General features: G+C 40.2%; 1 protein-coding gene across 2 annotated transcripts in view; it reads left to right on the forward strand.

Moving 5' to 3' along the window:
* efl1 (elongation factor like GTPase 1) overlaps nt 1-27,498 on the forward strand; it is a 124,935-nt gene that overhangs the window by 28,186 nt on the left and 69,251 nt on the right. For both annotated transcript variants that reach the window (XM_067597565.1, XM_067597575.1), the window contains exons 13-15: nt 7,929-8,086; nt 8,626-8,789; nt 13,542-13,677. In XM_067597565.1, coding sequence (XP_067453666.1) covers nt 7,929-8,086; nt 8,626-8,789; nt 13,542-13,677 — 458 coding nt within the window. The remainder of the gene's footprint in view (nt 1-7,928; nt 8,087-8,625; nt 8,790-13,541; nt 13,678-27,498) is intronic.

Consider the following 27,498-nt stretch of genomic DNA (forward strand, 5'->3'; position numbering starts at 1 on the left):
TGAAAGTGCATTATGAAGGGATCTTCTAATGGTCAGTATGAACAAGAGGAATGATTATGGCAAGAACAAAAAAAAAATTTAAATGTTCATTTGGGCTCCTGACTGTTGTTTTAGGACAGACTTGAAAAACTGTGAACCTGTTCTTGAAATCTGTTATGGCTTTAAAGGGCTCTCCACTGATTGTGCACATAAAGATCAGTTTATTCATGAGTAGTACTCAACCTGTGAAAGCAGTTGTATATTGTGTTGGGCCTCTGGAGCAGCTTTGTCAAGTCTCAACATATCTCAGCTTTGGTTTGAAGACTAATTTCTTAACAGAAAAAATACAAACTGTTGTGGGGAGTTTGAAACACTTGGGTGTCAGGGAGTGTCTAACCAGATGTTATTGAGTTGCATTATGAAAAATGGAGTACTCATGCTGCAGGTCAAAAGGTAGGATATCTTTGCCTCTGCTACTTCAATTTTGACCGTTCTAAACATTGTTATTTTAAACATGCCGTGTGAGTTACTTACAATACAAACACCTCAATGTGCTAATTGTATAACCTGAGACAGTTGTACTAATAACTAGCCACACAACAAATTACACACAGTTATTGTGCCTAGCAAACTACTGTTAATGCACAAACTGCAAACAACTGAACTACATGAACTAGAACCAACATGACTGTATATGTGTCCTGCCATCATGCAGCAATTAATCATCATTAGCCACAATGCAAACATGCTTACAGATGAAAAAAACCCTATGACAAGAAATATGAAAAATACTTATAGTCCAACATGTAGTCAAAAAGGAAAACTCAGTAGTTCACATCTGTCCTGATCCAGTGAGCTACCACTACAATGAGATGAGATGGATTTCAATCTCATATCTGTGTTTTAAGTATGGCACTAGAGCTGTGGGGTGGTTAGCTTAGCATAAAAACTGGAAGCAGGGGGAAACAGCTAGTCTGGCTGCATCTAAAAATCACTCAATATGCCTATCAACATCTGTAAATCTCACTAATAAACACAATGTGTTTAAATCATACCCAGACAGATGTAAAAACAAGTTGTGGTTTTACAGAAAGAATTGTACATGTAGTTACTTCCCAGAGTCTTGTCTTCACCGTGAGGTTGCCAAGCAATCAGCACAAACACTGGACAGGTGCTAGAAATGATAATCTATTGTTCTGTCAAGAAAAAGTTACATTACATAATACCCCACTTGTGTTTGCGTTGGACTAAATAATATATGATGATTAGTGAGCTGTCGAGGTGTTAGCTGTGTTTTTGAACTTAAAGGATAGGTTAGCATTTTTTCAATCTAAAAACAATATGCACATTCCCATGAGTACATTGAAACTGCTTTTGACACTGCTCCTGAAAGCTATTTGATTGATGGAGATAAAATCCAGTCCTCTGTAAAAATGCATTTTGGAATTCGTCTGAAGCTAATGAGGCTTCATCAGTCCGAGTTACGCAAATCGAATGGGTGTTTTCTCAAGTTTCAGTCTTTTCTTTTTAGTATAAAATTTCATCTTTATTTTCACAGAAAAGGTTGAGTGATAGTAACAAAAGAGGGAATTTTACACTAAAAACATTTTCACTTTCTTAAGTGATCCACTTGATTTGTTTAACTTAGACTGATGAAGCCTCATATTAGTTGAGGCTGAACTATAGTTGTGCAGAAAGACATTGAAATTGCTTGAAAGAAGCCAGAAGGGCCAGAGGGAACAAATAAAAGTGACCAGCAGTGCTTTCAATGTACATGTGGGCATGTAGGTAAGAGCCAGACTAGCCTTTTCCCCCTGCTTCCAGTCTTTATGCTAAACTAAGCTAGTCACCTTCAGCCTCTAGCTCTGTACTAAGCTCAAATATGCATACAAATTGTTGAACTATTTCTGTAACAAAGAATCTGAAGCAAAAAGCTACAATTAACATAATGAAAAAGGAGCTCACATTGTAATGCAGTCAAACAATGGTCACTTATAAGCTAAGGTTGTTAGTGCTGTTGGTCAGACAGAGAATGCACACCTGATCTTCACATCCTTATATCAGGTGTCCAGCAATCTACAATAGACTGTGGTTGGTGGACTCCCATTTGAAGCCTTGAGTTTGCATTTTGACCATTGCCATCTTGGATTTTTGGAGCCAGAAGTGACCATATTTGGACGAGAGGGTGGAGCTGACCCTAACGCTAGCTGTTAGCTTGGTTAGCACAGTGCATTTACAGTCTATGGTTAATTGTGATAATGCTAATGTTAATTTTTGCAAGTGAAAAACAGGCTTGGACCCATTCAAACAAAATGTACTTATCACAAAAACTGAACATCCAACTCCTTACAGGATCTTTTAGTACAACCAAATGCTGAACAAGACTTTTTTTAGGCAACCGAAATGTTACAACTGACTTTCATAAACTGAAAACACACTGAAATAGCGACGGCTACGGCTACGCCTATACTATGTGAATCTGGGGTTACGCCATGGTTACATTAGCTAACCAACGTTGTCGTTGTGGTAGTGATTTGCCTGTGGCAAGCACCTGTCACTCATTGCGGCCACGTCCTTAATTATGCATAACTTTAATCCTTAAAATTTAAATGGATGAGTTATAAAAAAATTAAATTACATGCTCCTCTTCCCCACTCTAACTGAGGAGTTGAACCTTTACGTACCTCTCATCACAGTGCATAATTCACCTGGGCATGGAAAGGCTTTCATGAGTCCAGTCTAGCAAACAGGAGTTAACTGGCTAAATTTGGTAGCAATTGTTGAGCTTGCTAGCTTAAGAGAGGCAGATGGTATGTGATTGAAAGGTGATAAGACAGTGACTGTTGACAATTCTACTGTCATTGAAAGTGACATCATGAAGTAAAATGTGTCATGAAAAAGACATTATGAAATAAAATTTGACATAAAATACAAGTGTCACTGAGAAAAATGCCATTATGAAATAAAACCATACTTTTGAAAAAGGGCATTTAGAAATATTTATTTTTATATATAATTAATGGTATTCAAAACACTGTTTTGGGATTGTTGGTTCAGTTGTATATTTTACACAGTTTATTTATATGTTTATTCTTTCATAATGTCTTTTATTTATTTAATAGTGAACACTTTTGGGTTTCATAGACATGGAGTAGATTTTGGCAAGAATTTCTGGTAAGCACATGGATCTTAATTCCTTGTATTCAACTTAAAGAAGTATGAATTAAGTGTAAGTAACAGGAATTATGGGGATATAGAGGGCAACCTGCAGCAAGGGTCCCCAGTTGAATTTGAACCCAGGGCATTGCAGGATATGTGAGTGCTAGACCAGCAGGACAGTCCAAGGTTAACATATTTCCAGTGCTGTAGGAAGTGTCTCAACTAAACAACTTTCTCAGAGCGTCATAAATATAGCCTTCAACTTCCTGTATCTCACCATGGGTCATTCACGCAAATGTCAGAAAAAAAGAATAGTATATACAGAATAAGAATATCACATCCGTGACATTTTCACTCACACCCGAGCCAGAATGGAAAGTATTTGCAATCAAAATCCTTTAGCGGTAAAACGTGATGAAGTGTGTTTTGCAGACATTTTTAATATCAATATATTATTTAATTTTCCAGTGCACTTTTTCCTACTTTTTCACAATGTTAAAAGGTCTGTTTGTGGTTTCTGATGGTCCTGCTCCAGTGTTTGGAAGCCATTACTTCATAACCACAGCAGGCAAGGCCAGAAACCAAGCTCTGGCATTCCCATTATTACCAATGAGCGACTGATGACCTCTCGAGAAAAAAAGCAATGACTTAGCTGTGGTCTGATGGGAAGCATGAAGACTTGTATGTACCACACTGCGGGGTGCTTATTTAGATGTTTGAGCAGTTCTAGGCTCAAATGAATATCACATGAAGTTGATAACCTTCACTTAAACATCTGTCTGCTTTTGGTTTGTTTGTCTTTTTGGTTTGGGAGGAAATCATGTGAAAGAAGTGAGCAGTTTGAAGCTTTAAGTCAGAAGTTTTTTGTTCTGAAGGCCAGGCTGTCATCCAGTGGGGTTTGCTCTTTTGTGGTTTCCTGTTAGAATACTGAATTCAGGCTGCAGTCCCATTTATATCCAATTTATTCAAAAGAGTAGTGCAATCAGTCTCAGTGAGTCGTCAGGGCTGCTGCTGTTGTCAGGGGCAAATTATGGGCTGTTTTAAGTGGTTTGTCATCATGGAGCTGAACTCTGTGTTGGATGCCGTCACTCAGGCCTATTGTGAGCAGCTGTGTTGCTATAGTCACTGTGGTCTGTTTGAAGAGGGTATACACATGCACACATAGGCTGACACACCGACCACACTGCACATGCACACACAGACCACACTGCACACACACGGCACACACAGGTCATGTAACAAAACAAATGTGGAGATAATTGTTTTTACAGCTCGCCCCCCTTCTGAGGAATTTAGAGTTTGCCACTTTTTAAATGTTTACTGAAAGTCCATTTTCAAGAATCAATTTCTCGTCAGATTGGCAAGTAAACTCCTGCCATTGTGCAATACAGCTGTGCTGTTGCAATGCATGTCAAATCTGCCTCGAGCTGAAATTATCAGTTGATTCATTGATTGGCAGAACATAAATCAGCAGCAGTTTTGATAATTGAGTAATTGTTGATGTCATTTTTCAAGCAGAGATGCTGGTTCTCTGAACTGTGAAGATTTGCTGCTTTTCTTTGTCAAATATGATGGTAAACTGATAATTTTTGGGTTTTAGACTATTGGTCAGATAAAACAAACAATTTGAAGATGTCACTTTGCGCTCCGGGTCAACACTGAAATATCTCAAAACTATTGGATGGATTGCCATGAAATTTTACACAGACATTCATATTCTCCACAGGAGGAATTGTAATGACTTTGGTGATAGAGTTTTCATCTAGCACCACCATGCTGAAGCTTGTGTGTTTAGACTCATGCAATATGTACTGTGTTTAGAGGCGCAAAATATGGGAGGAGGGAATGGAAGTTCATACACATATTCGTTGCACCTGATTTATCACTGCAGACTTCTGTGGCAGAGGAAGCAGAAACTGATATTTAACATCTGGAAAAAACAGGTGTAAAATCTGCAGCACTGTTTTATCTGACATTAAGAGAGGGAGAGAGAAACAGTGAGAGAGAGACACAGAAACACAAATTACAAGATGCAACTATCCACTCAGCACCAAAACAAAAGCTGTTGAATTATTTTTTATCCTTTTAAAAGAATAATCTAGACAATGGAGTTTAAACATTTACCGAAAGTCATTCAATCTCTGATTTTTTTGTTGAGCTGACAACATCAGGCAATTTAATATTTCCTCACATGTAGCCCTTCTCTTTCAGGATGAATGCATACTTTCAGTTCCAAGTCTTCTTTTCAACAAATATTCAGAGTTCAGCTGCATAAAACATTTCCCTTTATGCTTCATGACTTCACAGACATACACAACACATGTCAAGACAGCCGACGTCAACTTTACTTAGCAGCACTTCATGCATATCAGAGGGACTGTGGCTGGGCTCATTTACATCTGTAGCCTTAGTAACTATCCTGCTAAACTGAAAAATTTCAGTCACTGAAAATGTATGCCCCCGACAGTAATTTGCAACTGGCTTAATAAATATCCCCCTTAGTCCTGTTCACATGTGATTGGTTCTCTAATTGAATTTAACACTCAACCATCTATGTAATTTTGAATTCTACTTGATTTTCTTACATGTATGTGGTACAGATAAGAGCAATATATGTCAAATCTGTAAATTGAATTGAGGAAGAATCCAGATATGAATGTGTTTTTTGCCTCGTCCAGTGACTTAAATATGTCACAGATCAAGCTGCTTCATCACATGGGTGCAAAAATTCTGTAAATCCAGTGTAACCATAAAACAGTCCTGCTCATTGATTTGAAACATTGCCCACAATGATCTAATACAACCAAAGATATTAAAGAGATTGTCTCATGGTATATATCATCATATCATCCAACCTTAAATCAATATTGCAGTTTATACAATGAATGGCTGCGGGTTTCTGAAGCAGGCATCCAGTTTAAATGTTTCCTCTATTTATGCTCTGCCTGGATAGGATGGCATTAACTTGTGATAAACCTACTGTAGTTATTATTGGCTAATCTATACTTATAAGTGGAATGTCACTTTTTCAGTGTCACTCTGCTTGACATTCATATGAACTTAGCACAAAAAGTAAGGAAATTTGTATTTGGTAGATTATTTCTTTGTTGTAACAATGCTTCTTGGCAATAAATCTTATACCGTTGGAAAGCCTGTTTATTTCCCTTTTAAATGGTGCCACATTTGTAGGGAACATGCATTTGTGGGATGAGCAGCAGAGCTGAGTATGTGGGTTGTGCCCATGAAAAATTTGCCAAATCTTCTTTGCCAATGCCAAACAGCTTATTTTGCTGTTGCTATTGACTCTTGTTTGGAGCTTCTGGCAGCACCTGTGAAATCGCCGTGCGACGTTTGACTGATCTGGATAGGTCCCGTGCGATAGGGCAACTTCAAGCTGGTGTTCCGCAAAACCAAGTTGCTGCATTATTTGGAGTGAGCCCTAGTACCATCTCCAAAGTGAAGGCCAAGTTCCATATATTGGGGGATGTCAGAGACAGGCCGCGAAGTGGGCGTCCCACTTCCTCACCCTGTCAACACTTAGGTACCGTAGGCTGTCTTCTACAGATTTGCAGTCAACGTTTGCAGGACGATATGACCGACGGCTCTCTGCCCAGACAATCTGGAACAGACTGCACACAGCCAATCTCTGGTCTCATAGGGCTGCCAGGAGGCCTGCCATGACTGCCCCTCACCGTCAGGCCCGTTTGCGCTGGTGTCAGCAACACGTGCACTGGAACCTGAACATGTGGAGGAACGTTATGTTCAGCGATGAGTCCAGATTCTGCCAACGGCAGTTGGATCGTAGGGTCAAGAGGATGCGGAGAATGCTATGCTGATTGCTGCACCGATAGAGTAACATCTTTTGGTGGAGGCAGTGTGATGTTGTGGGGTGGCATCTCCCTCACTAGAAAAACGAGTCTTGTCATCATTAGAGGCAATCTCAATGCAGAAAGATATCGAGATGAGATTCTGCAACCAGTGGCAATCCCATATCTCCACAATCTGGGACTGAACTCTATCCTCTAAGATGACAACGCTCGCCCCCAAAGAGCAGGGTTTATCAGAGACTACCTCCAGAATTTGAGAGTGGAGAGGATGGAATGGCCTGCCAGCAGTCCTGACCTCAACCCCATTGGACACTTGTGGGATCAGCTTGGACGTGCTGTTCGTGCCAGAGTAACCAACACAACCACGTTGGCTGACTTGCGACAAATGCTGGTTGACGAATGGGATGCCATCCCACAGCAGTGTGTGACCAGGCTGGTGACCAGCATGAGGAGGAGGTGCCAGGCTGTTGTGGCTGTGTATGGTTCTTCCAAACGCTACTGGGGCTCCTGTTTCTTAAATGAATTAATTGTTAAATTGCCAATATGTCTTGTTTCTTCAAGCTTCAATCATCCAATCCACCAAACACCAAACAAGAGTCAATGGCAGAATAAGCTGTTTAGCATTGACAGAGAAAATTTGGCAAATTTTTCATGGGCGCAACCCACATACTCAGCTCTGCTGCTCATCCCACAAATGCATGTTCCTTACAAATGTGGCACCATTTAAAAGGGAAATAAACAGGCTTTCCAACGGTATAAGATTTATTGCCAAGAAGCATTGTTACAACAAAGAAATTATCTACCAAACACAAATTTCCTTACTTTTTGTGCTAAGATTAATTGCATACAACCACAGACTTTCCTACATGTTTTGTTCTCTTTCTATTTCACACTGCTTCTTGACCTCAGGTCAGAGGGGATACTGACCTGTGTGCTTACGTGTGTGTGTGTGTGTGTGTTTAGGCCATTGACACAGGAGGAGATCGCCCAGCGCAGGGCCCTGGCTAGACAGAGACATGCTGACAGGATGGCAGCTGGTCAGCCAGCAGAGACAGCAGACAAAGACCCCGACCACTCAGGGAGTACACCACAGGAAGGCCAGCCTGCAGGACCCAGCACAGGTAAACTGGACACTTCACTTATCTCTATCTCTCACTTCTCATTTCAACAACAGTTCGATCAAAGGTGACAGTTAATGTCAAATTTAATGTTCACCATTGTTTTTTAGCTTGACCAGTTGGATATGTTCAGGATACTGGTTTAATTATATGCTTTACAGAATGAAAGACCAGAAAAATACAACATGATAGGTAATGATGTTGCAATTCAAATTCCAGATGATAGAATACAGTATAAGTATAACATTGATATTGGCCTAGCTCAGTGACGCCCCCATCCCTTTTTTTCTTGTAATTAGCCCATTCTTTCCTCTTCATTGTGATTGGTTGGCTCAGGTTATGAGACCTCCACTGCTCCACTTAAAAAGAAGCCAGACACACAGTAGCTTTTCAAGATCACCATATCCTAACTGCTTTGCAGCCCCAAAAAATCAAGCAAGATCCAGCATCCTGTGTCAGAGTGCCTTCTGTGTAAAGTATGATGGTTCACTGTGATTGACTCTCAGAGGAACGCTTGTGTATGTTTTTTTTCTCTCTGACAGCTAAGATAGAGAGTCTGACAGTGAAAGAGTCAAAGCCAGGGGAGGAAGAGGAGCAGAAGGAGACCTTCATAGCATTTGCCAGGGTCTACAGCGGGGTGGTCAAGAAAGGACAGAGAGTGTTCGTATTGGGACCAAAGTATGACCCCACCCAGGGCGTGAACATGGTAAACACACAGTTATCAGTAAACCTCTACAGTACCTGTTCTATTCTCCTTCTCTGTCTCCATTATGCACAGATATGTGTTTAAAATCATCAATATGTGTTAAACATCAGTTAAAGCTTTTGGACAGTAAAATATGAAGTTTGATATACCAGTGTTTACCCTACACCAACAAACCCTTAACATTTCTGTATTTTTTCCCCTAAAGAGAGAGTTTGGCATTTATGGAAGGTTTTAGTGGAATTTAATAGTTGTAACCAGTGTTGTAGTTGAGTCACTAAATCTCAAGTCCGAGCCAAGTTTTGAGTCCCCAGTGTCAGAGTCCAAGTCCCAGTCATCAAAGAAGAGCCAGTCCAAGTCAAATCCCCATTACCCGAGTCCAAGTCATCAAGGCTGAGTCTCAGTCGAGTTCCAAGATGGGCTCCAATGCTCCACTCTGGCACAGTCAATGAGCTGACATACAAATAAAAAAGGTCCACATTAAACAAAAATGACAAAGCTGTCACTATTTCATACTAATAGTAATGATGAACTGATGACAGTTTTTCTTAGCCAATTCTGATTTCCAGTTTTTTAAAAGTCTTACCTTCAGATTTTCTTTCCCACAATTTTTCAAGTGTGTCATAAAACAACAGACAGATGTTCATATGAACATTGAAACAGGTTTTCCTTGCTGTAATCATTCCTCCTGTTCACACTGACCATTAGAAGATCCCCTTCAAATGCACTTTCAATGCAAGTGATGAGGGACAAAATCCACAGTCCTTGTTTTGAGCAAAAATGTATTTCAAAGTTCATCTGAAGGCAGCGGTGCAGTTCTTACAACACATGCCACATAACCGCAACATCCCTCATTCATCTCTGGGGACCTTTGTTGCATGTCACTCCCCCCTCTCTCTCTCCCCCTTGTTTCCTGTCTGCTTTTCTACTATCAGCTGTCGAATAAAGGCAAAAATGCCCAAAAAACTGTCTTAAAAAAAAAGGTTATCCAAAGATTAAATGAGGCTTCAGCTGTCAGAGTTAGTCAAATAAAGCTGATGTCTTCCAGTTTGTCTTTTTAGTAAAAATTTCCTTCTTTTTCTCTCGACAGACAGTTTTTTCCCATTCAGCTGCAGTGGAAGGATCATAACAAAGGGGATTTTGGGAAGAGGGAATCTGGCACTAAAAAGACTGACTTTGAAAGATATTGACTCGATTTGACTCATTTGGACGGCTGAAGCCTCTTATTAACTTCAGATAAACTTTTAAACACACTTTTGCACGGAAGGAGGACTGTGTATTTTTTCCCCATCACTTACATTGTAAGTGCATTATGAAGGGATCTCTTAATGTCCAGTATGAACAGGAGGAATGATTACAGCAAGCCTGTCTCATTTTCATATCGGCACCTGACTGTTTTTGCTCCAAAGCATTATTTGAATTTCTCTTGAAAAAAGCAAATAATTTCTGTTACAGTGAACACAGTAGAATGGGATTAGGATTAATTTATGGAATAATAAAGTAACAGCACATATAATTTGCCAACTCAAAAAGTGGATTTTGTGTAGAATAAGAAATCGAAATATCATTACATGTTCAAAAACAGTGTTTCTGTAGTGTTACAGCATTGTGAATCAGCAGGCATAAAAAACAAAAATCCAACATGTTCTGCTTGATTGGTCTGCCTTGAGTAAGTACCCTGCTGCTTGCACATTAAGGCCTGTTAATTGTCAAAGATATTTTAGGCACACTATTTGAGCGGTACAAACAGCATTTTATGGTTAATTTCCACTTTTCTGTGGTGAGCTAATAAAAGAAAATGCAACCAGGCTAGTTTTCTTTCAAAAAGCCTTCACATCACAAATCTTCAGTCACATGTTGGGCAATATATATCCCCTCCAATAACTGATTTCAAGGTCAATGATAATGCCCCCCTCATGTGTGTTAATGGAGTGGACAAACTATTAGGAACACTTTTCAATTTAATGCACTCCAGTTCACCACCAACCCCCACTACTACCTCAATAATAAACATAAAGTTGAATTATCACCTTTCTGACAGTGTCAACAAAAACTGAAAATGTATAAATTTAGTAAATGTAAAATTTATGGCAGAGTTGCTGTATTGGATTGCATTAGATTGTACAGGTGTAATGAAGTGGCTAGTGAGTGTACATATACATTATAGACATGCATACACACATAAATACAAGTACACAGTTAGCGCCAAGTCACTGTTGTCATTGTCATTTGTCACCAGAGCTATCAGAAGAAGCAGCAAGAAAGAAAGAAGAATTGGGGGGAGGGGTCACCATATCAAATCCACAGATAGACATAGTCCCATTTTATTTAAAAAGCCAATAGCTGATGGAATGAAAAACCTCATGTTAGTGTCACCTCTAGGGTGGTAAAAAGGGGAGCAAATTAAACTCACTGTGTAAAGGCTGCTGGGAGTCCAATAAGATGACCAGAGCTTTCTGTGTGGCTCTGACTTGGTAAAGGTGGCGAAGATCATTTAAATTTACACCAGTAACTTTACAGCACACAGTCACAATTTTTCCTTGCAAATTTTTGTTTTTCACACTGAGATTACCAAACTAACAGATCATAGCGAATGTTAAAACTGACTCAATACACGCTGTATAGAACACTTTCAGCAGAGACAACATTAAAACCTCTGAACTTCCTTAGAAAAACAATCTTTAGTTTGCCTTTTTACAAATAAAATCAGTGTTGGCATCAAAGGTAAGTTTATCATCCAGGATGGTTCCCAAGTATTTGTACTGCTGGACTACAGTCACAGGCTGCAAGGAAGGGAGCAAGAGAAGTAGAAATAGGTCTCCTGTGAAAGTCAATGAACATCTCTTTGTTGTTCACACCAACTAACAAATTCTCCTACCACTGGTCCATGACACTGTTCCTCAAAGTGCAAAAGGTTGACTATTACAGTATCATCTGAAAACTTAAGTACATACCAGTCTTAATAATAAGTCTGACAGTCATTTGTACACACAACAAATAAAAGCAGGGAAAGAACACAGCCCTGAGGAGACCAGGTGGAAGATAAGAGTATACTAGACAGAGAACCATTCACTCAAACTCTCTGTTCTCTGTTAGTCAAAAAATCCAACAAAAATTTAACAGCAGCCTATGTGCAAGGAAGTGAGGCTGGTTTCAATTTAAAGCTGAAGAGAAATCAATGAAGAGCAGTCTTGCATGTTTTTTGTTCCCTTCCAGAAGCCTCAAAACAAGATTTAACAGAGTTGCAGTAGCATCCTCAACTCCTCTCCTTGCCTTTTAAGCAAACTGGAGGGGGTCTAGTCTGTCCTGTGTCATGTCTGAAATTTTGTTTTTAGTTCAAAAGTTTTCATTACAAGGGAAATAAGAGCTAGGGGGCAATAATCACTTAATGTCTTTGGTAATGTGACTTCTGTGGCCTCTGGAACCACAGCAGATTCCTTCCAAAGTCTAGGCAACCTCTGCTGTTCCAAAGAGGACTGAAAGATATATGTAAAAAATACACTTAGTTGTCTAGCACAGCTTCTCAGGAGTTTACCCCCAATGCGGTCAGAACCAAGACTTTTGCTCTCCATGATAAGGCTGAAAGATTTATACACTGTGGCTTTGTCAATCTGTATCTTACAGCCCTCTACCCTGTCTTGGAACTCAGGGAGTTCATGATTACACAGACATAGACATATCAACGCCCTTAACATTTCTCTTTTTATTCTGCATTCCAACCATAGATTTAATGCCTTTCCAGGCTGCAAATGAGTTACCACTTCTCAAATCACCCTCCACTTTATCTTTATACTTAAGTTTAGCCAGTTTTATCTCCCTCTTAACACACTTCTGGACCTCTTTTTTGAGTACTGTCCCCCTGATTAAAGATTAGTTTCTTCTGATCCAATAGTTGTTTGGGGGATTTACTAATACAAAGCTTATTATTGGAAAAGATTATACATGTTTTGTGAGGAATGACCATATTTTCACAGAATTTAATATAACATTATACTGTGTCAGTAAGTTTATCCAGATCTGCATAGGATTCTTTAAAAATGTCCCAATACATTCAAAACAGTGATCTAGTTCCTGAATAGAGTCCTCAGACTACACCATGACATCTTTGCACTCTGTTTTTTCCCTCTTCAGAGTCAGCTGGTAGACCGGAACTAAATGAACAGAATTGAAGTCAGAGGTGACTTGTGGAGCTTTGCAATAAGATTTGTTGGCCCCCCTGGATGGTCCCATAATAAAGGTTTATATTTAAGTATACAGCCTTATAATGATATAACAATGATTGCTGTTAAAGCATAACAGCAACTTTTACAAAATAAGCTATACTCAAAATCTGTGTAATAGGTTTTTCTGGAGCTTTCAACCGCATTTCATATGAAAGTATGAAACTCCACTCACATGATAACATGTGATTGTATATCGGGGGAGATAGTAACCTCTCTTTGTTTAAATATGGCCTCTGTTGTCAGATGTGAATGTCCTCCTTGATCTTTCTTTGGCTGCAGTTGAAAGCTCCTGGAAAGGATTGTAAGGAGACCTTAAATTAAGATTATTTGTTTCTTATCTCAACCCCTGTAGTGACATTAAAGAAATCATGAAATCTACCGTATCAATTTGTGCTTGCATTTGACATCCTGACCATGGCAAATAGAATGTTAGCTGTCCTTACATTAGGACCCCCCCAAAAAAAACTATGATTTCAAATGCTTTGTTAGCATTTTTGTTCCTCATACTTGTTCCTTCTCTTATGTCTGCCAGCTGCCGGAGGGTTGCAGTGCTTCAGACTGTGCCTCTGAGGTGCCTCATCTGTCCTGTTGTTCCATGGAGAGCATCTACCTGCTGATGGGCAGAGAGCTAGAGGAGCTGGAGGAGGTTCCTTCTGGTAATGTACTAGGTACAGTAAACATTTCTCTTACTTTGTATTAACTATTGCATTGCTTTGGCATCACTTTGCTTTAATGGACCCCGTTTGGGTTATGTTGTTAGGGATTTTGTGGGATTGAGACGTCAGTCAAAGCAGATTTGATTTTTTGATTCCATTCCTTATGACTTCAGTCAAGTGTGGCAGATGAGTCTGTTGTTTTTGCTGTGACTGACCTTATCTGGTGTGCATCATGGTGGACAGACATTAAGGAGTTATGTTGGATTTATGTTGGAAACACAAATTCTAAAGCTGTTTATAGACAACGTGAGCTGACTAGAAGTTGGAGCACTTGTCCAGCCCGTTGTGGGTGTGAAAATGTCCTTATTTGATAATAAATACAAAAGATGAACAAGTGTGTTAGAAATGATCTGGTGATCCACATGAACGGGCAGAATATTGAGTTATAACCAGTGAGATGTATGTGATGTTGCTTGTTGTTATTCTGTGGCAGCCTGCTCTAGTCAATCCCCCAATGGAGGTGCAATACTAAATCACAGAACTACTCCTTTAAAAAACATTAAAAACGTTATCAGATTTTTGAAGTCTCATCATTTATCGATACTGATATCGACCTCAAAAATCCAGTATTGGTTTTGAGTTTTGGTTGTGGAAGGAATTCATGATATTATGACCTACTTGTCTGTTATTGCTGTATATCCCACACTAATGTCAGCACTGATTCCTATTGCTACCAGCACTGATTCATAGCCGGCATGTGTTTCTCTTCTGCTTGCCTCACTCTGAAAACTTGTGACCTAAATTTTGACTCACACACAGACACTTCCTAGATTCCCATGTCATCACTTCTGTTCTCCAAGTCTAAGCTAGAAATCAACATGAGACATCGGCCCTATCTTCTACACCTTCTTCCCTGATATGTCTTTGTTTGAGCTGAATAAATATGTGTTCAAGCTAAATGATTACAAATGTAATGTTCTCAGTCTTGCTCTGACAATTGCACATGCAATCTTAATATGGCTGAGTGGTCCCAGTTGACTGCTCCGTCTACTCTGGAAAATGCTTTTCTTTTTTCTCAGAAACATATCGACAAATGACCCCTTTCACTAATCTACACATTTAGACACACATTACAGCTAATTAAGCACTATTTATACTCCCCACAGGCTCCAGCCTTCGTAGTTAGCTACTGTGTAAAGATGAATTTTCTGTGATGTGCATGTATTCGTTATGAGTCTTTTCTCAACCATGTAGTGAAAATGTAGCTCAGGCACTGTTTAAAACAGTTAAGCATGCTGAGTTCAGATTCAACAATGAACACAGTAGGAATTCTTTATACTGAGTGTAGAGTTGCACTCAGAATGAATTGTATGCCTGTATAATATGTGCATAATGTGTGTATGCATCAGCCTGTGCTTTGTGATTGTTAGTTGGTGCAGTATTGACGTGACCTCCCATTAGCGTTTCTGTGCACTTTGAGCAGAGTGCTGCAGACGCTGAATGAAAATTAGACCTATGTGAAATCTCCCAGTGAGACTGGCATGAATTATGAAGGAGACATGCATTAGGATATTTACATACAGTCATTAGCTGCCATGGACGTGAGGCAGAATGCACACTAGGAACAAGTTAACAGTAAGGCAGTCCGCCCTTAAGTGAGCAACACAGATCCCTCTGCTCCTTATTTAGTTTGGACTGTCAGCTCACAAATGGACTGTATGTCTGTAAATGGACTTTACTGAGTCTACTGTCGGCAGTTCTGTGGTTGGTTGCACAGAGATGGACTTAATCTAATGTTGTCAGATTTCTTGACTCTGTTAATGATTTGGGTATATTAATGAATATGGTTGGAGATTGGAAGGGTCAGCCATAGATTGGAATGTTTTGGCAGTGCACCACTTAGCTATAGTATGCTCATGGATGTATGCTAGCCAGCTTAGCCAAGTTACCCTGGTTACCCATGCTCATTTAGTGTTGATGCTGCCATTATTATTATCTCCATATTTAAACGATGATGCGTTTCCTCGTCCCCCCCCCCCCTCTCTGTGACGGTTGCCTTTGAGTGAAGCCGTTTGGAACAACAATAAATACTTTTCATTTCCAATGAGGTTGGACAGCATATCTCAAGAACAGGGTTTCCCCCCCCCCCCCATGCCGGGCCTAAGCATCAGAGATTTTTTTTTTTAAATGTATTTTCAAGACTGTTTTTTTTTAAAACTACACTTAAGTTACAGTGGGGTAGCTCAGTTGGAAACATAGATATAATGGTTGTAAGGCGACTTACTGTAGCTTGCAAGTTAAGGACAGAAGGTTTTGTTAACAGTTGTGTTATAGAGCAGTCTTGATAATTGAGGCAATGGCTAATGGTAAACTAGTGGAGTGAGTGAGTGAGTGGGAGAGCAAGAGTGAGGGAGCGGCAGTGTGGCTGCTCTCAGCGTGGACAGAGGTGTGCTGATGGGAGCAGAGCTGGGTGAGCAGTATGAACTATGAACGTAGCTGTACACGTATATTATGAGCCACATTTTGTGATTAAATTAAATTATGCAGTCCTCTGAGCAAAGACAAATTCCTGAATTTTGTGTAGATACATTAAAAATGTGTGTTGAATAAATGACTTATTTTAAACGACACATTATGTAGTCATATTTTTGAATCTCCAGTCAGCTTTCATCATTGACTTAATGTAGGAACCTATGGAGTCTGTTATAGCTTTTCTTAAATTTTCAATTCTGCAATTTTATCAGTGATTCTGTTATCACAGGAACTGTAGGGCCCTACCTTAATGCTGCCATCAGTCTGTCTCCCATCAAAAGATGCTTACCACTGGGCCTAACAACTTTTCTGGGGGAAACCCTAGTAAGGACCAGTTCTGAGTGTCAGCATAAAACAACTGTCAGCAGGTGTCTTGACTTCCTTTTCCACTGTAGCACAACTAAACTGTTTCAGTTTTGGCCAAGGACCCATTGCTGGATGTTTTTATTTTTCAAAATAAGGGACAGAATTATTATTTTCTTCCTTGAACCATGAATTTCGTGTACCGTTACACCCCTACATTATAGCCTTTGTACAGATGGGTGACAAATTAAAGGAAAAACTGGTACAGGTCTGAATGCTTGACCCCTACAGTGAGGGGATCTGGTGGCTCTGTTATGCTTTGGGTGGTATTTTGCTGGCATGGTTTGGGTCCACTTGTCCCTTTAGAGGGAAGTGTCACTGCAAATCAATACAAAGTTGTTGTGAGTGATCGTCTTTATCCTATGATGAAACATTTCTATCCTGATGGGAGTGGTCTCTTCCAGGATGACAATGGCCCAAATTCATAAGGCTTGAGTGGTCACTGAATGGTTTGATGAGTATGAAAATGATGTGATCATATGGTATGGCCTTCACAGTCACCAGATCTCAACCCAGTTGAACACCTATGGGAGATTTTGGACCAACATGTTAGACAGCGCTCTCCACCACCATCATCAAAACACCAAATGAGGGAATATCTTTTGGAAGAATGATGTTCATCCCTCCAGAAGAGTTCAGAGACTTGTAGAAGCAATGCCAAGTTGCACTGAAGCTGTTCTGGTGGCCCATCACCTTACTAAGACACTTTATATTGGTTTTTCCTTTAATTTGTCACCCATCTGTAGATCAGAATATCATAATTGTAGCATGAATTTCAGACCCCTCTCCTATGGCTTTTTGTAATTTGATGACCCTCTCCATCTACATCTGTTCTGATTCTGTGCTAAAGTCAGTGAACACAACCAATCAACGAACAGGGGTATACAGCACAGACTGATACTGTGTAAAAACACCCGAGGGAAGAGTTTCTCTTTATTTTCTGTTACTGTTGGTAATGATGAAATAAGACATAGTCAGCTTGTTTCTCCAGGGATCTCAGAGCATTCCACTAAAAAGCTTGATGACTCAGCAGAAAGTTGAACCAGTGGCAGGCAGTGTGGAAACAATTTCTGCCCAAACGCAGATCCACGAAAACACACCCCGTCTTTCTCTGTGTGTCTGGGCCATGTGGGAGCCATCATTCCTGTCCTGTTAGTGGACTGTGGGCAGGGAGGAAGTTGCCAGCGGAGCACCAGTGTGTAAACCCCACCAGGCTTGGCCTTGATTAGACCCCCATTATTATCTGACGGCTGGAGCAAGTAATTGGAGAGGGAAAGAACTGCACTCACACACAACTTTCTCACACAAATACACACACACAACACTGCATTTGATGTGGGAAACATCATTTTCTAGTTAACCACATGACGACACACTGCACAGACTGCATGACAAAGCGCTAAGTTTGCCTTTGTGTGTGTGTCTGCAAGTTAGTGTGTTATGAGAATGCATGTAGGAGTGAGACCCCCTCCATTATGGCTGTTTTAAAATGAATAACAGAAACCATGCACACATAATCACACACACACATACACATACACAGGGAGGCAGGGAGACAGACAAAGGAAAGGCAGCTGTTGTACTGTATGTACTGTATTGTGCTGCCTTCCCTCCTCTGTTTCCTGCTAGCCATTGGAAACAGCAGCTTCAGGAAATGAAGGCCTCCCATCATGCTTCGGCTCTGACAGCTCAGCTTTGAATCCAGCCTGCAGCGTCAGTCATTCACTCAGATGAGTGCCAGGATTCACTGAACACCAGCAAGTCGGTTGGTTAGGATGAGCTATCTGCTTTTTGTCAGGGTAATAAACAATTTTCATTGGTCATTTATCAGCAAGAAAGAATCAATTGAAATGAATTGAAATTGTGTTACATGCATATTCATATGAATAGGTAGCTCAAAACTTGTCTGTAGCTTCCAGAATCTTTTATGAAACACATAACAGTCCAACAGAGGATCTTTGGGTTAGCGACATGCATTGCTATGTGCCACTGTTTCACTCTTTATTCTACCACCAGATGGCACCAACGATTTTTCAAGTACCACTCGTAGTGGCCTTAAAGCTGCACTAGTCAACTTTTTTATGGATCAATGAATCAGATAACTTTATATAATGTTTAACAAGTCACTCATAAACACAAACCCACAGAGAATTATGTCCTGGCATAGCAGTTGTCTTTAGCTTTCTAACTTATTTTAGCTAATTGTTTTGGTTTTCCGACCTGCGACTCTGCTCTCATCAACTCTGTTACCAGCAGCAGCAGGGAGTTGTTATCAGTAAAAAATCTCTGATAAATCCACTGTACACTACCTGCCCAGCCACCAAACAGCAGACAGAAAGTTGGAAGTTGAACAGAGCAGTTGTACTTCCAACTAGGTAGTTGGATGTACAACTTACCTAGTTGGAAGTAGGTTGGAGGTAGGCAACAGTTTAATGACAAAAGTGTCGTCAAACTATTGCTTGGATACGGTGATAATATGTCAGATGTCCTCAGCTTGTTCTGCTGCCCCCAAGTGGCCCAAAATCAATTCATGCAGCTTTAAAACAACAAATGGTCACAAAAGATACAACATATTCTTCATGCTATTAATAGATTGCCACAAAGTAAGGAATTTTAAATACTATACAGTGGCTTTATTTACAAAGTGCAATCAATATATTTTGAATACAGTAAGATCTTTATTTAAAAAATTATAACCTTCTCAGTATAAACCCTCACAAAAGAAAAAATACAAGTATTGTGTGGCAAGATTTTACTCAGAAGCTTTGTCTCAAATCTTTTGGAATTAAATCTCACTCAGTCTGTCTTTGGGAATAGACTTTCAGTGACCTTTTTAAGAGGCTTTCCTGTTTTGGGAGATCAAATGAACATATGCGAGGTCTTTAAGGATATAAAAACTTAATACATGATCAGAAAATGTAGGTGGTCTCCATGAACAGATCTTGTTGACCTTCAGGAACTAGTCAAAGTCCAGTTAAAACCCATACACATGGAGAAGTAATACCAAAGCATATCATACTAATCATATAAGTTGTTCAGCTACAGGATTTGTTTGTCACTGCTCTTATTGTCCAATGCTGATACCAGTTATTAACACAATGACCCTGCTCACTCACAGCTCCAAGGACCTCTCTTTTTCTTGCTGTGTCTCTCTCTCATCTGCTCACATTAACAGCTCTGCAGGAGACTAACTAGAAGACTTTGTCTCTAATAGCTTAACCACATTTGATCATAGTCTTCATGCTGAGATGCCTCCAGCTCACATTTTCATGTTGATCTCTTATAAACGATCACAGCATGATGCCGTCTTATTCGTCTTGTCTTTTAGATGATTATTGGTAGGTTACCAGTTTGTCAGGGTTCTAACCAGCACATGATGATGTAGTAGAATTACTTTAGACGTTCTTCAGACTCCAGGTTCATTGGCCTTTTTTGTTTAGTCATTTTTAATTTCAAGATCTTTTAAGATTTTTAAGATCTCATATTGATACATTCTAATGATTCATGTCAATCATTAACAGTTTAATTGAAATTTCCTTTCTCAATTCATGTGCCTATTACACTATGCAGTCAATAGTTTGTGGACGCCCCTGTCCATGCACCTTTGTATACTTTTGGTCTGGGCATGTTTTACCTGGTTTGGTCAAGTCCCCTTAGTGCCATTGATGAGACATCATAAAAGGATAAGGCTGGCGGTATTCTTTATTTTTCTTATTGTCAACAAATCCCATAAAAGAACCAAAACTAACAATGTGATAGTCTGTGTCAACGTGTTAAGCCTTTAAAAATAGGTCAAGAATAAATACTAAAATGTAAAATGTTCAGAAATGTCATAAAACAGCTGGTCACTAGTCTTTAGTTACTCAAACAGGAGGAAATAGTGCATTTGTTGTGGACTGCTTTAGCTGTGGAGTTGTGTTAGTGCGCTAGCAAGTAATTTCGGCAGCACAAGTGTGTGTGGGATTGAGTCAAAATTAAATACAATGTCCAAGTTCATCGTAACGAAGAAACAGCCAGGCCAACTTCTCTGAACGATGACACCCATGCTTGTTCAATCATATACACCCTAGAGAAGCAAGTTCCAGCCAGTGTGGTGTGGAAGAACTTGACTGGCCTGCAGAGCCCTGACCTCAACTCCATCCAACACCTTTGGGATGAACTCGAACAGACCTTATCACCCAACATCAGTGTTGGACCAGCCAGGTTCAGAAATCTGGTGGAAAGCCTAAAAGCAGAAGGGTGCAAGCTGTTAAAACAGCCGATTAATGCTCATGGTTTGGGAATCACATCATCAGCAATCATATATGTGTGTAATATTCAGGTGTAAAATACATTTATATTAAACTGCACTACAGAGGGCAGTAGTAAGCAGTGAGAACCACCTCTATAAGTGAAGTGCTTCAGAGCAGATGTCTGTTAGAGTGATCTTTTCCCTCCAGAATGATCACAAGATCTCTCCACCAGGTCTGTATCTTTGCTGATAAGCAATCTGCAGTACATTTCCAGATCTCTGAACAGAGCTTGGTGTAATATTCCCCCATAAAAGGCAGAATGGCATGCACTGGAGTTGACACACTAGCCATGAAAACTCTGAGTACCTTAACAAAAGTCCTTTGTTTATTTCTCCTCAATGTTTTTGATTAGTAGCATACACCCAGCCAGCATTGGGATTTATCTGTGATTGCAGCTGAGGGAGAGTACACAGCCAGCTCGATGGTGTTTGATGGTGAGCTTAGTAAGGCAAACAGTTTGTCACAGGGGTTAAAGACGTGGGCAACATCAAACTCTCATCATCAGGGCCTAACGTGAAGCAGCTGTCTGAAGAGACGCAGCCACTGCCAGAGTCATCCAAGTCAGTCCTCAGGGAGGGAAAAAAGGAAAAAGAACTGAAAAAAAGGAGTCTGAGTGAAATGAATGATGCTGATTCAACACTGGGCGACTTTATGAAAACATTTGTTTTGCATTAGGCTTCTCTCTCTGCGTGCCAGCGGTGACTAGCGACCCAGATCTTTAGCAGAACACACCGACTGAATGATTTTACTGATGTCAACCACACCAGTGTGATGGTAGAGGCCAGCTGGGTTCATCTCAGTGCAGTGCAGATCAGATCATGACTAATGACACTGTCTGTTGAAGTGCTTCACTTCTGACAGTAGAACATTTCTGTAAAGTGTAGTTTTGCTTTTTAATCTTCTGCCTGGGAATTGTGGTGTTTCAAGATACATTTGGTGTTTATTTTTGAGAATTTTAAACCTGGTTGCTTAAAAATGCTAGTTCTGTTCTTCTTAACATAACAATCCAACAGTTTGGATATGTCCTGCCATCTCATTTATGGTCAGATGATTGATATCAATTTCATCTCTGTGTTGTCACATTAGTTTACTTTCCCAGTCACGTAGAAACCAGTGGTCTCCTAATTTTTTTGACAGACCCATAATCAAAGGAGAAAATCAGTATGACTTTCATCTTTCAGCATCTGGAGTAGTGATACTGTAGATTCAGGATGTGTTTAGCCTAGCTTAGTGTAAAAACTTGAAGTGGGGGGAAACAGCTAGCTTAAGTCAAAAAATCAAAACCAAACCTATGTGGTATCTCACACAATAGATACGATAGCTAATTAGAAAGTCTGAAAGTTTCTTAACCTTGGAAAAAAGCAAATCTCAACACTTGCTTGTTCCAGAGCTTTCCCAGAGTTTTCTCAGTTGTCATGTAACTAAAGATATTCCAACTTTTCATTATTCTGAGCATTTATAAGACCTCTCATTCATGTTGGCTTAAAGGTTTTTTAAGTCATGAATTTATTCAAGAATGGACTGCCAAGTGGTCAAAATCTCTGGAGTAAGTAAGTAAGTGGACTTTTAGTTGAGATGTTTTGTCAACAACTAATGAGACATTACGGTTTAAAATATAATCCTTTTCATTGTTGGTGGCGAAGTCCACAATTCCTGCACTTGATTCAAGTTGCCTTCACACTCATGAGTGATTCAGTTACTGCTAACTCAACATTTCTTACTGCTGCTTTACAATAAAATCATTCAACTGGCAAAACATTAGGCAGCTTTTATTGTGAAGCATCCACAGAAAACACAATATATTTGTCAAAGAGGTTAGCACTGGAACAGTAATGGACTAGTTAGGAGCAGCCACAGTGAGCTGCACACCTCCACCTCCTCAGCAAGCTAACCAACTCTGGTTACTGAACCCATGCTATTGTGTGGAAAACGACTCTCACTATGTGCAGCATGACAGATTTCTTTAAAAACCCAGCCTCGGAGCCAGTAAATGAAGATGATCAGAATTAAGTTAAGAAGCAGCATAGGAGCAATTAACGGCAAATGATGACATTTCTAAAAGCTGATGGCAAGACCACCAATGGATTCAACACCTGTTTGGTTAAAAATTCACAATTTCGAGTGTCATGTCATGTGCTAAAATGATTGTAAAATGCATCTTACAAACCTTGTTAAACTTAAGAGGTGTTTCTCCAAAGTATTGTAATTGAATACACTTTTATAAATGATGGTGGATTATTGAGTGACTCATACACACTTCTAGGAGGCTAAGAGCATCTTAAGTAGCTCCAGACCTGCAGGAGGAACCAAAAACTACATATTTTTAGTTCAATTGTTATTTTTTATGTCTAAACTTTTATAATGAACACTGATGTTCTTTGTTAAGTGATGTTTGAAACTAAACTAACACACACAAATTAATTCTACAATTGATCTGCCGGTTTGTGTTGTCATTGTCGTCCTCTCCCTCTTCTCTCCTAATATATTCATCTCTTCTGGCTGAAACTCTCCTGATGGTACATGTTCTGTATCTTCGTTTTTCTTGCTATTTATGGTGTTTATGTTGTTTGCCTCATAAGAAAACACTCCTAACTCCTAAGATCAATGGTAATCGTGACACAAGGCCAAGATCTGCTTGTCTTCCATCTGGCTTAAAAACCTGCCACATGTACAGCTTCCCTGACTTAGCCTCTTGCATCCTACATTACTGTCTGTGCAACAGTGTGCTGTATAAATGGACATCAGGGGAAAATACTTGAGATGGACGTGAAGGTGGACATGATAAAAAGTGGACATCACAAAGTTGCAGTCATAAAACTATTTTCTATTTAGAACCTGATGGCCTTGGATTTACGAGGAAGCTCAGCTAAGGGAGGGAAGAATCCCAGCGCCTCAGACTTTTGAAAGGCACGTTGCATCTGTTTCGCAAATTATTTGATTTTAATGCTGCTGTTGATTAATATATGTGTCAAAAACCTGTAATGAATTGACTTTGAAGTTAAAAGAGATTTAAATGAGCCACCAGTGCTACAAGCCTGCATGTGTGTGTCAGTGAGTTCTCTGATGCTCCTGACTCATCCGTCTCCTCCTCACTCGTCCTTGACACAGTTTCCAGTCCCAGCTGAGCCCTGCTGGGATCCCACAGCCATGAAGCATTCTCCACCTCATCAGTCCTCGGCTCTCCCCTCGGAAATTTATTGACCACCTCCTCCCTCACCTCCCCTCCTCTCCTCTCCTTTTTTCTCCTCCACGGCTCTTTTCTTCACTCTCTCCCTCTGTCTAGGTCTCCCTTACCCTGTCTCTTCCATCTTGCCTGATCTAGATTTTTGTTCCCTGCCCTTTCTTCTGAAATGTAGTGTCAGGTCTTTGAAGCTCACATTAACAAGTCTGTTTGTTTGTTTGAGCAAAGACGTAGCCGAGGAAAAAAGAGGTGGCTAGAGGGAAGGACGAGAAGTGGAATTCCCCTTCATTTAAAACCTTTTCAGTCACTCCACATCATTTTTTTCAGACATATATACATATAGACAGTTACAGAATTACATACCAAATTTGCTAGCCGGTGGTCTGTTTGTTTGTTGCTCTGCTTGCTTTTAACTTTTAACAACTTTTGAATAAGTCCTTGCATCTTGTCCCCTGAAGCTTTCCATCTGTGCATCAATACGACTACTAAACCAGATCATTGCAGTTGGCTCCTAATCGGAGCCCGATTGCCGTTGGTACCCACTTGCTAGCAGCTAACATTAGCTCCTTCCTAACAGCAACTTCCTACGAAACCATTGCCTATTACATGTAGTCTGTGTACTGGCAGATATATTTCTCTCCATAGCATGCCTCCACTTACCCCAGTGGAATCTGAGCTGTCCAGTCTGAGATACAAACTCCATTCTATCAAGAGCCTCTTGGACAGTGTCCTCCAGTGACAATCCCTGCTCCTCTCCCTGTTGGAGATGCTTCAGCTGGATTTTCCCTACAGCTCTAAGAGCGACACTCAAAAAGCGACACTCCTGACCCATCAGCTGATCCTTTCTCTTGGGTGTCCCTTGTGAAGAAGGAGAGAAGGATTTCTCTTCCTCTCTTCTCACCAGATGGGGATGACAACCCTGCCCCACTGTCAAACTACTTTGCTCCGCTTGAAAAGCTTACTGAGCTAGCAGGCGCACGTACACCGACTGCTCCGGAGCAGCCTGTCCCGGTCAGCTCCAACACAACGAGAAAGCGTCAAAGTTCCCCTACAACCCCAGTATCCCACAGGGAAACGTTGCCTATACTTTTCCCTCCCTACTGTCTTCAACTTTGAATGCACTCCTGCTAGCCTCCAGCCATCGACCCACCTGCGCAACGGAGCACTGGACACCGCTTTGGTTAGTAGTGGCGTCATCTCCAGCGGCACTATCCCTCTGTCTTCATGCCCAATTGAAACTCTTTCAATTAACTCTGTTGTCCCTGACGCTGCCCTAACTAATGTGGTTAATGCCAATTGGCTACCTCTTTCATCCAAACTCTCAATGGAGAGAGGGACAGGCTACCTGAAATCCTTATTATCGGTGATTCCATCATAAGATCTGTTGAACTCCCAGGCGCTATCACCTACTGTCTTCTTGGTAGCAAAGTTATCGAACTGTTACCAATGCTCACAGACCTTCATCCCTCAGCTCACACTCAAATTGTTCATGTGGGCACCAATGACATCATGGATAAACAGTCAGTCAAACTCAGATGGCCTGCACCCCGACATAAAGGGTATTAAACAACTTGCTCAAAACTTCATCCAGTATATTACTTGTAAGTCTGAGTGATACTTACCTCATCATGACCCTGCTCTAAAAGCTCTCCTTGGGTCCTGCTCAACACTCCTCCACCAAAACTACACCATTAGGGTCACTGTAACCCACCTATGGACCCAACTGCTCTGCTAATCCTACAATAAGAGCTAACTTAATTTCCATTTGACCCACTCCAACAACAAAGTCAGAAATATTTTCGATTCATCAATTGCAGCCTTCTATTGTATCTACTGCTGAATCCGTCTCCAGCAGTTCAGCTGTGTTTAGTCTACTTAATGTGAGGTCCCTTGAAAACAAGTATTTTTTTTATGCCAAGATTTTATTATGACTAACAATATTGGTTTCTTTTTCATCACTGAGTCCTGGTTAAGCCCTGGATACTCTGTTCCACTAACTGAGGCATGTCCCCCTAACTACTCTTGTTTTAATCAACCCAGGCTGTCTGGCCGTGGAGATGGGGTAGCTATCATTTTTTAATAACAACATAAAATGTTCCCCTGTATCTCAATATTTTTTCTTCTTTTGAGTCTCTGGGTTTTCTTTTAAATGCCCAGCATACTATGTCTTTTAATCTATAGGCTGCCTAAGGCTAACACTGGTTTTATTCAATAATTTTCTGAACTTCTTTTGTTTATTATGGCCGAATATGATAGTGTTCTCATCCTTTGTGATTTTAACATACATGTTTGCTACCCCTCCATGTCCTGCTTTACTGCTGATTTTCTTAACCAATTTGAGTCTTTTAATCTTGAACAAATCCAACTCATAATAAAATGCATAGTCTTGACCTTGTGCTGTCTTACAGTGTTTTTCCAAATGATATTGAACGGCTAGATTTTAATGTCTCTGATTACAAGGCTGTGATTTTCCATACCCTGCTCCTGCTTCCTGCTCATAAGCCATCTACCTGTATCAGCTCTCAGTTTTAATTCCAAGTCAGCTAGCAGTTTTCACAAAAGGTTCTTAGCTGCTTCTGTCATTAATACCCTTAATCAGAAGGGTCTCTCGGTCATTGATTTACTAGATAATTTTAATAGAACTTGTGAGACTATCCTATCAAGATGAAACGAGTAAAACATAACACCCTCTCCTGGCTTAATGACCATACAAGGGATTTAAAGAGGCAATGTAGAAGAGCTGAGCAAAAATGGAAGAAAGACAAACTCAAGGTATCTCTTAAAAGCTTGATGTTAGCCTATTAGCATGCAGTTCAGGAAGATTGACTGTTCACTTGAAAAAGAATCTTATAATAGGGGGAACAACAAGACTTTTTTCATCCCACTTTCAGGTGTTATGGTAATAAAGTGGTAACGTCTAAGCCAGGTATAATGGTCATAGCGATAATGTCTAAGCCCACTCTAACATGTTGGACCTTTTAAATCCAATCATAAGCAGAACACAGGGGACCATGAATATAATGACTGCCAGTTCAGACTACTTTAAATAACTTGACCACCAAATACACCATTGGGTCCTATTTTTCGTGATAGTGCAACGACCAGTCCAAGCAGCACACAGACAGTTTGGTATTTTCCTGACCTTGAGATTTGCTTTGCCCATCTGTGTGGTACTGTGGTGCCCGGCGCTGCATGCACGGTGAACTGCCAGGAGGAGACAGGCAAATAGGCAGTGCAAAGTGAGTTGTTGGTGTGGAAAATGAGTCTTCACAGAGCTACATCTGTTTCTGGAGCAAAGTCATTCCGCTGCCACTTTGGTGATTTTAAAGACCAAAAAGCTAAATACTTGCTGCAGATGTGCTGCAATAAAAAAATGAATGCTTGAAATATAAATAAGTTATTTCAATTAGACACTCTTCCACCAAAGTCGGCACCGCAAATAACATTTAATGTGGTGAAAGCATC

This window comes from Thunnus thynnus, chromosome 1, assembly GCF_963924715.1.
Source record: "Thunnus thynnus chromosome 1, fThuThy2.1, whole genome shotgun sequence".
Lineage (NCBI taxonomy): Eukaryota > Metazoa > Chordata > Actinopteri > Scombriformes > Scombridae > Thunnus > Thunnus thynnus.